General features: G+C 36.4%; 1 protein-coding gene across 1 annotated transcript; it reads left to right on the top strand.

The window, feature by feature from the left end:
• Nucleotides 1–2,741: 2,741 nt before the first annotated feature.
• On the top strand, nt 2,742–4,708 carry LOC104887370 (leucine-rich repeat receptor-like serine/threonine-protein kinase RGI4). The gene is made up of 2 exons (XM_010671986.1): nt 2,742–2,853; nt 3,384–4,708. The coding sequence occupies exons 1-2, from the start codon at nt 2,742–2,744 to the stop codon at nt 4,706–4,708; spliced, it is 1,437 nt and encodes a 478-aa protein (XP_010670288.1).
• The last annotated feature ends 8,498 nt before the right edge of the window (nt 4,709–13,206 follow it).

The raw sequence follows: 13,206 nt of genomic DNA, 5'->3' as shown, positions 1-13,206 counted from the left end.
AATACTCAACTCTCAATTGAATATGAAATAACTTGAAGTCAGAAAATGTGATTGGATTTGGAAGCTCTGAAGTTGTATATAGGGTACGTTTGCCTAACGGGGAGACAGTAGTTGTAAAGAGAATGATAGAAACAAAAGAAAGAGAGGTGTCTAGCTTAGAAATACAAATTCAAACTTATATCCGCCGTAGGAATATAGTTACCCTTCTAAGGTGGGCATGTAATAGGAGAATCAAGCTCTTGTTCTTTAATTATATATCAAATGGAAGCTTAAGCTCGCTCCTTCATGGTGCTGAGACGACAAATGTAGGGGAAAAATGGGAAATCCGATATAACATTCTTGTTGGGGTGGCTCATGCAATTGCTTATTTGCACCATGACTGCAAGCCTCCAATAATACATAGGGATGTCAAAAGCTTGAATGTATTATTGGGACCTGATTATGAGCCTTATCTGACTGATTTTGGACTGGCTGTTGCTACTTCTGATTTGGAGATGGATCAAAGACCCAACTTGCGTGGCTCTTATGGATACATGTCACCTGGTACGCAATCTTTATTAGTTTATTCACAACCATTTTTGTGTGCTTAGATATAATAAAGTTTTATGCGATTGTTAATTATGCATTTTGTGGTGGTGCAGAACTTGCATTAACGCCAAGAATTACGGAGAAAAGAGACGTGTATAGTTTTGGTGTGCTTGCTATTGAGAGTTTTACGGTAAAACATCCATTAGACAATTTTCCTGAGGGGTCAAGCCTTGTGCAATGGGTACAAGATCAGATACGAAGAAACGTTCATCCTACACACATTCTTGACGAAAAGCTCATAGAAATGTTTGATGATCCTCGTATACTTCTTGAGATGCAAGAAACCTAAAATGTCTCATTGTGTTGTGTTTCCATACGAGTTGAGGACCACCCTACCATGAAGGATGTCGTGGCTAAGTTAATGCTCATTCGGCGTGCTAATGACACTAGTGAGGAAGCTGAGGCCCTTACGCCAGATCTTTCTATACCTTCTGCAAGTGCAACTGATCGTAATGAAAGACCATTTCGTGGCCTCCTTGGTTGAGCTGTACATTTAAAGAGCATGATTGTAGACAAGATTAATTAGTCTATAGGATCGGCAATTGATTGACGATTAATTATATAGGTCTCTTTACTGTCGAAAATTTTTTGTAGGTCCTAAATTAATTCTATAAGGTTGCACATATAAAGCAGGCTTTGAATCGATAAAGCGTTTAAATACGTATAATATATATACAATATACGTGTCAATATATGTATATATATATACTTGATAAATCAGTTTATGTAATATATGTCTCAACTTTCTCCTCTCCCCCCCCCCCCTCTCTCCGATATATATATATATATATCAGTGATGTTTATTGACCTAATTTAAGATATAGATACTTTAAATTAAGATACACATACTTATACTACTACAATATATGTATGATATATGTATAATAATATATGTGCAATATATTATTATACATAGTATGATTATGTAAGTTTGCCTGGTCTAGGGTGTTATGTAGCTATGCTAGCTTGTGTGATTAGCATCTGTAATCACCATTCTTTTGGTAATATAATTCTTCATTTGCCAAAAAATTATATTTGCAATATACGTACAATATATGTACAATATATACGTACAATATATGTACAATATATGTGTCTCTCTATAATATAATATATATAATATCTAATAATATTGGCAGTCATAATGTACAAAAGTTTTATGCTAGAAGAAAAATGTTTGATCGACATTTGACTGAGGAGTATGCTTGGAATCTGACGCTTTACCAAAATACTCACCTCTCAATTGAATATGAAATAACTTGAACTCGGAAAATGTGATTGGATTTTGGAAGATCTGGAGTTGTATATAGGGTACGTTTGCCTAACGGGGAGACAATAGCTATAAAGAAAATGATAGAAACAGAAGAAAGAGAGGTGTCTAGCTTAGAAATCCAAATTCAAAGTTATATCCGCCATATGAATATAGTTACCCTTCTAGGGTGGGCATGTAATAGGAGAATCAAGCTCTTGTTCTTTAATTATATATCAAATGGAAGCTTAAGCTCGCTCCTTCATGGTGCTGAGACGACAAATGTAGGGGAAAAATGGGAAATCCGATATAACATTCTTGTTGGGGTGGCTCATGCATTTGCTTATTTGTACCATGCCTGCGAGCCTCCAATAATACATAGGGATGTCAAAAGCTTGAATGTATTATTGGGACCTGATTATGAGCCTTATCTGACTGATTTTGGACTGGCTGTTGCTACTTCTGATTTGGAGATGGATCAAAGACCCAACTTGCGTGGCTCTTATGGATACATGTCACCTGGTACGCAATCTTTATTAGTTTATTCACAACAATTTTTGTATGCTTAGATATAATAAAGTTTTATGCGATTGTTAATTGTGCATTTTTTGGTGGTGCAGAACTTGCTTTAACGCCAAAAATTACGGAGAAAAGAGACGTGTATAGTTTTGGTGTGCTTGCTATTGAGAGTTTGACGGTAAAACATCCATTAGACAATTTTCCTGAGGGGTCAAGCCTTGTGCAATGGGTACAAGATCAGATACGAAGAAACGTTCATCCTACACACATTCTTGACGAAAAGCTCATAGAAATGTTTGATGATCCTCGTATACTTCTTGAGATGCAAAAAACCTAAAATGTCTCATTGTGTTGTGTTTTCATACGAGTTGAGGACCGTCCTACCATGAAGGATGTCGTGGCTAAGTTAATGCTCATTCGGCGTGCTAATGACACTAGTGCGGAAGCTGAGGGCCTTACGCCAGATCTTTCTATACCTTCTGCAAGTGCAATTGTTCGTAATGAAAGACAATCTCGTAGCCTCCTTGGTTGAGCTGTACATTTAAAGAGCATGATTGTAGACATGATTAATTAGTCTATAGGATCGGCAATTGATTGACGATTAATTATATAGGTCTCTTTACTGTCGAAAATTTTTTGCAGGTCCTAAATTAATTGTATAAGGTTGCACATATAGAGCAGGCTTTGAATCGATAAAGCGTTTAAATACGTATAATATATATACAATATACGTGTCTATATATATATATATATATATATATATACTTGATAAATGAATTTATGTAATATATGTCTCAACTCTCTCCTCTTCCCCCCCCCCTCTCTCTCTCTCTGTCTTTCTATATATATATATATATATATATATATATATGGCAGTGATGTTTATTGACCTAATTTAAGATATAGATACTTTAAATTAAGATACACATACTTATACTACTACAATATATGTATGATATATGTATAATAATATATGTGCAATATATTATTATACATAGTATGATTATGTAAGTTTTGCTTGGTCTAGGGTGTTATGTAGCTATGCTAGCTTGTGTGATTAGCATCTGGCTTAAAAATCTTCTACATCTGGTCTTGTGGCATAATAATCTCGTGGGTACTATTCCTCATGAACCTGGAAGCTGCTCAAACCTCGAATTTTGGGACTTGTCGGAAAATTTCCTCTCAGGAAGCATACCTAAAAGTTTGGGAAATCTCTCAAGTTTGAAAGACTTTCAAGTAGAGGAAAATCATTTATCAGGATGTATACCTCACGAGCTCACTTATTGTACAGCTCTCACTGCAATTCATATAGACAGCAATCATCTCTCAGGCGAGGTACCAAAAAGCATTGGCAACTTAAAGAGTTTGACGCTTCTCTTTTGTACGAACAACAAGCTATCTGGGTTCTTACCTGAAAGCCTTACTGAGTGTGAGTTTTTACAATTCATAGATTTCTCTTTCAATAGCTTTTCTGGTCCTATACCTAGGAAGTTATATGCATTAAATAATCTCACCGTGCTAGATTTAGTGTCAAACAATTTAACGGGTATTTTGCATCCTGAAGTGGGCAACCTAGAAACTCTGACTTGGTTTTCAGTAGGTAGTAATAGGTTGGGAGGTCGTATTCCAGGCGAACTTGGGAAGTTGAAGAACTTATATTTCCTTGATTTGAGTGAGGATCACTTTAAAGGTAGAATCTCGCCTTTGTTATCTGGTTGCTCAAGCTTGAATTACTTCGACGCCCATGAAAATGCAATCACAGGTTCTGTGCCTAATGATTTACCGAGGAGTCTACAATTTGTAGACATATCGAACAATCAAGTTAGAGGTATGCTACCAGCATTTATTTGTTCTTTGAATAATCTGACAAAACTTATTCTGAGGAACAACAAAATTTCTGGTGGAATTCCTCATGAAATAAAATATTGTAATAAAATGTTGTTGTTGGATTTGGGAAACAATTGCTTCACAGGGGAGATTCCAAAGGAACTCGGTCAACTCTCTTCTTTGGAAATCTCTTTGAACCTTAGCTTCAACCTATTGTCATGTGAGGTTCCATTTCAATTATCTGGCTTAGGAAAGCTAACAGCAATAGATCTTTCTCATAACCAACTTAGTGGTAAGTTGGATGTCTTTACAAGTCTAGCAAGCCTTGTCCTATTAAATGTCTCGTTTAATAATTTCTTTGGCGAAGTGCCCAACACCCTTCTATTTCACCAACTCCCTCTAAGTAATCTTGTTGGAAATAAGAACCTTAATTGGCTAGTGCATCCAACTGATCAACATGTCCACCATTCCACCATGAAGTTGATTGATTTAATCTTGTTGTGCAATGGTGGGGTTCTTCTGTAATCACAATTCTTTTGGTAATATAATTTTTCATTTGCCAAAAAAATATATGTGCAATATACGTACAATATATGTACAATATATGTGTCAAAATTTAAAGTTTTAGATATTCAATTGCTAATTTATAAACTTATGAAATGAATTTGTAGTGTTATGCTTCAAACTTAATGTTTTAATGGCCAAAAAAGTATTATAAACTTGTTTAAATGATTTTGTCTATGTTTATGTAAGAGTTAGTATTGATTGACTTGAATCCACTTGAATAAGTTGCTAGTTGTGCCATTGCACACCTTTGATTTTGCCCGAAAAAAAAACCGATACCAACAACTCCTCTTTGAAGATGAAAACGTACATTTCTTATTACAATACTAGTTACCTTACATTTACACTTCAACTACAAATGCGCATTACAAATAATAGTACTCTTATACATGTATTTGATCGCTTCGTTCGCTAATAAGGTGTTATGATTGTGACTTCTAAGCTCCCTAAATCTAATTTACAGTTTCTTGAGTGCTTATTAGAATTTAAAAGCCCTTACTTTTTCCCTAACATCGATACAACATTCTAATTACTTATTAACAAGTGTGCATCCAACTAATCTTGCCTAATGCCCTTGATACTCTCAAAACATCTGTTGCTCTCTATTAACACAACTATGAGCCTATGGCCACCACTAAATGCTTCTAACAACATTTTAATAGTCACCGTATTCATGTCACATGAATAGCAGGGCAATACAATGTGTAGAGCCCTCTTTGAGAATCAAATCGAAGAACTTGAAGCAGTGTTTAAGCATAACCATGAATATGTGATTGCAAATGGCCCCCTCAACCCAGTGTTAGGGCGTTATGCTACTAAGCTTGATGACTATCAGATGAGTCTCGGCGGCCAAACCACAATCCAAGTTGTAGATCCTGAAGACAAAATATCAGAGCCTGACTAAATCCCCATTGCAACTATCCCACGTACTAATGACTCATGAACAAAATATGTCTTAGGCATTGTCCTGTTCGTTAAAGACACATGAACAATAACAACAGCACGTGGCATTGAGCATCAACTCCACGAGATTGTTGTCATTGGCGACGGATTTATATTCACTACATAACTCTTAAATAACTTGAACCGTTGAACTTGCCACTGAAGTTCATCATTTTTCCCAGCACTAAACAACCATTGACTATATTAGCATGGAATGATCTTATCGAAATAGAAAGCAATCTGGTGAAATCATGGGTTTGGTATTTCCCTCATTGTTGGATTCACAGCGTTGAAACCATCTACTCACAAAGGTAAAGATTAGTTACAAATTATCCCCATGTAAAACTAGGCACCTCAAACACTCATACATGTTCATTGTTTACACCCTTAATTATTATTAGCCCCTAACAATTACAACTATTTTGCTAATTATAGGTCTATTCCCTGGTTCTTTTTTTAACCAAACTACATCCCAAATCATTGCCACTTCTGTTCTTTACAGTCTAACTCATTTCGCAAGCAACCATCCCTTATTATGTTTTAAAAACAATTGAGCTCTTCCTCCGACTTCCATCTTTCTTACCTCTTTATCACAAGCAGCATGCACGAAACAACCAAACATAAAATCCAAAATCATTTGCATTTTGAAAAGAAATGAACTTAAAATCATTATGATTATCATTTCCATACTCATTGCTATCATCATCTGCCACAACAGTAGGTCGAGATTAGTTGAAGGTTTTGTGTTTCTTGTGTCTTGAGAATTCATTTTGTAGTAAACATATACAACCCGAAAAAGTTAGGCTAACACATGGGCCAAGGCAAAGTAACTACAAGGGCCCAAAACATATTAACAATAGAAATACAACCTAATATAGCTCATATACAATCCAACCCCCCCCCCTCAAGTTGGAGCATGTCATAAATGCCCAACTTGCCAAGTAAATACTGAAATTGATGAGTGTCAAAGGCTTTAGTAAAGCAATCTGCAAGTTGTTCCGCAGTGGTGACATGTGCGGTAGTCATAAGACCGGCTTGGATGGCATCATGAATGTAGTGACAATCGACCTCTATATGCTTCGTATGCTCGTGAAAAATGGGATTTTGAGCAATATAAAGAGAAGATTTACTATCACCGAAAAGAGAACAAGCGCCCTAATAAGAGACACCAAGGCTACCAAGAAGAGAACAAAGCCACTTCAATTCGGCTGTCACATCGGCCATGGAGTAATATTCTGCTTCGGCAGAGGAGCGAGAAATAGTGTGCTGCTTGTTAGTCTTCCAAGAAATTGGAGAAGACCCAAGAAACACCATCCAACTGGTAATAGAACGACGATAAGAGGGCAGCTAGCCCAATCTGAGTCACACCAAGCAGTCAAATGAAGATCGCAAGTAGAAGAGAGAACAATGCCTTACCCTAGGAAACCTTTAAGATGCGAACGACACGAAGAGCAGCCTCCTAATGCTCCACGCGAGGTTCATGCATAAACTGAGAAAGGACATGAACAACATAAGTCAGATCAGGACGAGTGAAATTAAGGTTGATGAGACGCCCCACAAGGCGCCTATGCTAAGAAGTGTTAGAATACAAAGGGTCATCGACACGAGCCAGATTATGATTCTACTCTAAAGGTGCGTCAGTAGGCTTGGCGCCCAAGAGATCTATTTCAGAGATAATATCAAGAGCATACTTCCTTTGAGACAAGAAGAAACCATCAGAATTGCACGCAACTTCAATGCCAAGAAAATATTTTAGAGCACCCATGTTTTTTATTCGAAAACAATCACCAAGATAAGCTTTAAAAGCAGAGAGAACAGTAGAATCATTTCTAGAAATAATGATATCATCAACATACACAAGAAGATTCAAACAAATGGCTCCACGACAATAAGTGAAGAGTGAATAATCAACGTAAGAGTGAGAGAAACCATATTGGCGCAAAGAAGCTGCAAGTTTAGCAAACCAACAACGAGGTGTCTGACGAAGACCATAAAGAGATATCTGCAACTTACAAACCTGACCAGGAGTAGCAAGGGTGAAGCTAGGGAGAAGCTTCATATATACTTCTTCGTCAAGATCTCCATGGAGAAAGGCGTTGTGAACGTCCATCTAATGGACCTTTCAAATTTGAGTAGCAACAACAGCAAGAAAAGTGTGAACAGTGACCATCTTAGCCACAAGAGCTAACGTCTCATTATAATTAATCTCTTCCACCTGATGATCGATTGCCAAGAATTTCCGGGCTTTGAGACATTCAACACTGCCATCAAAATCATATTTGATCTTATACACCCATTTGCAACCCAAAGTTTTCTTCCTAAGAGGAAGAGAATTCATGACCCAAGTATTATTATCCTCAAGAGCACTAATTTCTTTTTCATAGCCTACTGCCAACTAGAATACTCCTTAGCCTCCTTAAAAGATTTAGGCTCAATGCCCTCATCAACTACTGCAAGAAAAGCATTGTGTCGCATAGAAAAATTATCACAATTCACAAAGTGAGATATACGATAAGGAGTAGTACCCGAGGGACTTGATATATGAAGTGAACCTGAAGGGGGGTGCTTTGTCACCATATGAACCACATAATCACACAAACGGTTGTTGGGCTGTTTGGTACGATGTTCGCGGTCCAAGGTGGAGAGGTAGGGGTTCGGTTTGGGCCGAGGAAAGAAATCAAATGATGCAAAAGAGGGAGGGGTGGTGATGTGGGCTGGGCCAAGGGATCAAGTAAGGTAGCTGGGCCAGGCAAGAGTTTAGAAGCAAAGGGAAGGGAAACTGGGCCAGGAGCAAGAACGGTAGCTGGTCAGACTCAAAGGGGGATGAAGGCGCGGAGGAGTGGCCAGAGGGATTTGGGTCGGATGGCAAAGAGGAGGATGGGCTTGGAAAAATATGTAGGGTCCTCAGCTAAGGGAAATGAATTAGGAGAAGAAGGGAGGATATCATGTTGGTGAGGTAAAGTAGTAGTAGAGGAAATGTAAGGGAAAGATTGCTAAAAAACTGAACATCTCTAGACTCAAAGATGTTTTCCCTATCCAAATCATACAATTTCGACCCTTTCGTCCCCGTGGGATAACCAAGAAAGACAAACTTGCGACTCCTAGGAGCAAATTTATCCCTTTTTCCTTTTTGGTTATGAGCAAAGCACAAGCAACCAAATACCCGTAAAAGATCAAATACAAGAAAATGACAAAAAATCAATTCATATGGTGTTTTGTTCCCCAAGACTCTCGGAAGGAGTACGATTAATTAAATTAACAGCAGTAAGCACACATTCTCCCCAAAAATGCACATAATGTTGGCTAGAAACATCAAAGCTCTACCCACATTCTGGATATGTTGGTGCTTTCTCTCAACTCTCCCATTTGGTTGTGGGGTGCCTATACAGGATGTTTGAAACAAAATACCACTACGTTGAACGAAATCAAGCATACAATTGAACTCAGTACCATTATCACTACGAACAGTATTAACATTGTTTTCAAATTGGCAGGTTACCATGGCAAAGAAAGATGTAAAGTAGTGGTAAACTTCAGTTTTATTATTCAAGAGATAAACCCACACAACACGGGAATAGTCATCAACAATTGTTAAAAAATAAACTGCTCCACAAGAAGAAGGCGTACTATAGGGCCCCCACAAATTACAATCTATCAACTCAAATAATTGACTCGCTTTATTGGAACTAACAAGAAAGATATCACGTGTTTCTTTAGCCAAAGGACAGACATCATAAATTTTATTCAATTTCTTCCTATGAACACTAGAACGAATAGCAGATAGAAGCTTCACAACTCGTTCCGAAGGGTGACCTAACCTTTGATGCCACAGATCAAACTCACTCAAACCATCAACACCAATTGCTTGCACAACAGCTACGTTGCGGAAGAAGTAGAGGCCTCCTCGTCGTTCACCTACTCCATTCAGAGTCCCTGAAGGTCGGTCCTATATAGCACACAAAGAGGTAGTGAATTGAATAATACATGCATTATCATACACCAAATGAGATACATAAATCAAATTGCAAGAAAATTGAGGAACAAAAAGCACATCTCGCAATACAAGGTTGTTAGTGAGATACAAATCGCCTTGTTGAGTAGCAAGGGATGAATGCCCATTAGGGAGGCCTACAGGGCATCTTGTAATATCACGCACATCATGCAAAGCATATAGAACTTCAGTTATATAACGGGAGGCTCTAGTGTCGATAATCCACTCAAAAGCATTATTTTCACCTATCATACGTTCGCTATTGGATTGTTTGTTATTAATAAGGTTCATAAGTATCTCTATCTGCTCTGGTGTGAGATTAGAGAGTGGTGCAGTATGTTCACCAGGAGCGATATTGAGCACACCATCACTTACAGCATACGCACGAGCCCCTCTTCACCACGAGCATTCCCACCAGCTCCTGATGTGGTTGCAATCGAGGTAGGAACAACAGCCCCCGAAGTCCCGAGGTTGTCCTACCACCATGAGCACGCCTAGCCCCGTCCGTGCGTGTAACACCCCAAAACTTTGGTTCTTAAACTTTATAAAATATTCACTTTTCATTAAAATATCTACCAAACCTTTAGGGTGTTATCGCCGCATCTATTGTCAAAAATAAATGCAAGGCTAATTATTAAGAATAAAAGTTAACTTACAAACCAAAGTATCACAATAAACCAAACTAAGTTGTCTAATTTAAACCAAACCAAAACTAAACAATCTCAAATAACAGTACTATAATGTTTATTAAACTAGGTGAACTTAAAAACTATAGGTTTACTCTTTCCTGCAGCGTAGTCCCTTTCACGAACCTACATAATATAAATAGGAAAAAGAGCAAAGAAAACAAAAACACAAAAATTAGCGAAAGCTAAGTAATTACAACTCCATCCCGTAAAATAATAAAATAGTTATATTTTGAAAATAATTTTTATAGCCTGATACAGACAAGTATAACGTAGTACATACAAGTATAACATAATACAGACAAGTATAACGTATGATTAACCATTTCAATTATTTCAAATTTATATGAGTTATACCACAACAAATTTAATTATTAGAAGGGAATTGAACGTGAGTAGGCCGGAACTAATCCCAGTAACCACCTACTTCAACATGGGTCGTCACCCAGATAAATTAAGAGTAATGGCCAATATCGTTTTGCAGAACGTCCCTAGTGTGCAATACCCCTCACTAATCTAATGGGTATCCGCAATGCGCACAATAGTATTAGGAGGAAGACAATAAAGAGTTGTAACAGAATAAAATCAAGTACTGTTCATCACCTATGGAGGATCAAGTCCACAGTGATAATTCCCCAATAATATTTCCACTTTACGTGATTAATATATTTTAATAGTTATGACACATCAAACATCACATTAACATTAACAGGAATATCTTCAGTTCAATAAATATTTTTCACAACTTAAACACTTTATAGAATTATATTAATCAACGTCCATACTTCATAGTAACCAATACATCCATCATTAGAGCCTCATAGAGTCACGATATCAACTTATAATATCCTTCGTAACATCATTAACTCACTAGTTTTACCCATTAAGTTACATTATCAACATTAGTATAATTTTTAGCATGATGGTTACATATGTACATTATAAATTCGAAGGTAATAACAAAATACTAGTAGATACATATGTATTATACCCAGGGATAGTATGTACTATAAATATAATAATAATAATGTTAGTCATAACAAGTACTATTACTATTTATGCCACATAATATACATTTAATATTAACATAGAATCACATAACCACATGTATTACACATAGCACATACAATTTCTAAAGGGATTCTAGTTGTTGATGGACATTGCGAATTACCTCGAACGCGTCCCAAGTATAGCAATATCAACTAAAAGTCGTCTTCTACAAAATTTTCATCTACAACAAATAATATTACCTAAAGTTAATCACTTAATATAATATCCCGAAAAATAATTAACCAAGGTTACAAATTTAGTAGTAACTAACAAAGCTAAATAACCAAGGTTGAAAAGAAAAAAAAATTAAAAACTTTTACTGGAAATAAAAAAAACGTGACATGGTCACATTGTGAAAGAAAATTTTGTGAAAAATTTTCATGTGACAGCAAGTCACAAACCCACGTGAACTTGCTACACATGTATGTACAACTTTTCCTTTTTGTTTTTAAAAAAAAAAATTATCAAAAAGTGTACCAAGTCAAGGAGCAAAGCTCCTTTTTGCAACCTGCACAACCGAGAACCAGAAGAAAGAGAGGAAAGAAGAAAGAGAAAGACGAAGAAAAAGAAAGAAGAAGAAGAAAAAGACCCGCGCCGGACTCCGGTCAAGTCGCCGGACTCTGGTCAAGTCGCCGGAGTCACATTGGGTTTTAAAAATTTACATTATTTTTCTGTTTAAAACCTTAGAAAATAACAATGGTGGATTTTAAATCTGAAATTTGGAACTTAGCAAACAGGTGAAGAAAGTAAAATACGTGAGAATTTTTTTGGTTTTTGAGGTATATATATGTATAAATCTTAGGGTTTTCACCAAAAGATAAGTATTTACAAAAATCTAATCCTTTCCCACAACCAACTCAAGTTACGATTTCAGAATTTTCTTTTCTCTCTATCTTTCTTTTTGAACGAAAAATCTGATTTACAAAAAAAATTCTGATTTGGAAAATTTTATTTTTTTCTTAAAAGATAAAATCTGATTTAATAAATAAAACAAGTTTCATAAAAAAAATCTGATTTATTATAATTTTACTTTATTTTCAGAATGTTATATTTATAAAATCTTATTATAACAAAATAAATTTCATAAAATAGTTACTTCCTCCGTTTCAAAATAGATGGTACATTGTTGACTAAAACGTTTGTCGAGGCACTACTTTGACTACTAATATCTTTAATTATGTATTAAAGTAAAGTATAAAATTTTGATTTTCTGAAAATATACATTAAGACAAATCCAACAACATATTACATAATATTTGATTTTACCTAATAGTAAATAATGCATGGTCAAACCTCATTCATGAATAGTGGAAAAGTCAACAATGTAGCATCTATTTTGAAACGGAAGAAGTATAAAAATTTGGGATATTACAGTGTGCCCGAATTGACATGCACACAAACGTTCTTCATACCATGCTAGGTTCCCATGAATTTTAAAGCATGTTCTTACCTCGTGTCCCCGTTGCTTGCGGTGAGAGCATGAAAGTTTGCTCTTATCAACGCGGTCATATCTTTTTTCCCTGTTTCTTGCTCACTCTCATGAATGCTACTTCGACTGTTCCACCTAAACAAGCGCTTGATAAGCGCAGTTCAAGTCTCCCAAAGGCTTCTGAGAGAGCAAGTTGGTGCACACACTACCATACGTGTCAGTGTCCAAGCCGATCAAGAATTGGTTGAAATTTCTTCATCTCTGTCCTTCGACAATTTCAAAACGATCCCACAATTGCATTTCTTGCATTCGCACGATGGCAAGGGTTTTATGCGTGCCAACTCGTCATACCATGAGTTTG

The sequence above is a fragment of the Beta vulgaris genome, chromosome 2, assembly GCF_026745355.1.
Source record: "Beta vulgaris subsp. vulgaris cultivar EL10 chromosome 2, EL10.2, whole genome shotgun sequence".
In the NCBI taxonomy this organism is placed as follows: Eukaryota; Viridiplantae; Streptophyta; class Magnoliopsida; order Caryophyllales; family Amaranthaceae; genus Beta; species Beta vulgaris.
This window is presented reverse-complemented; position numbering and strand designations above follow the sequence as displayed.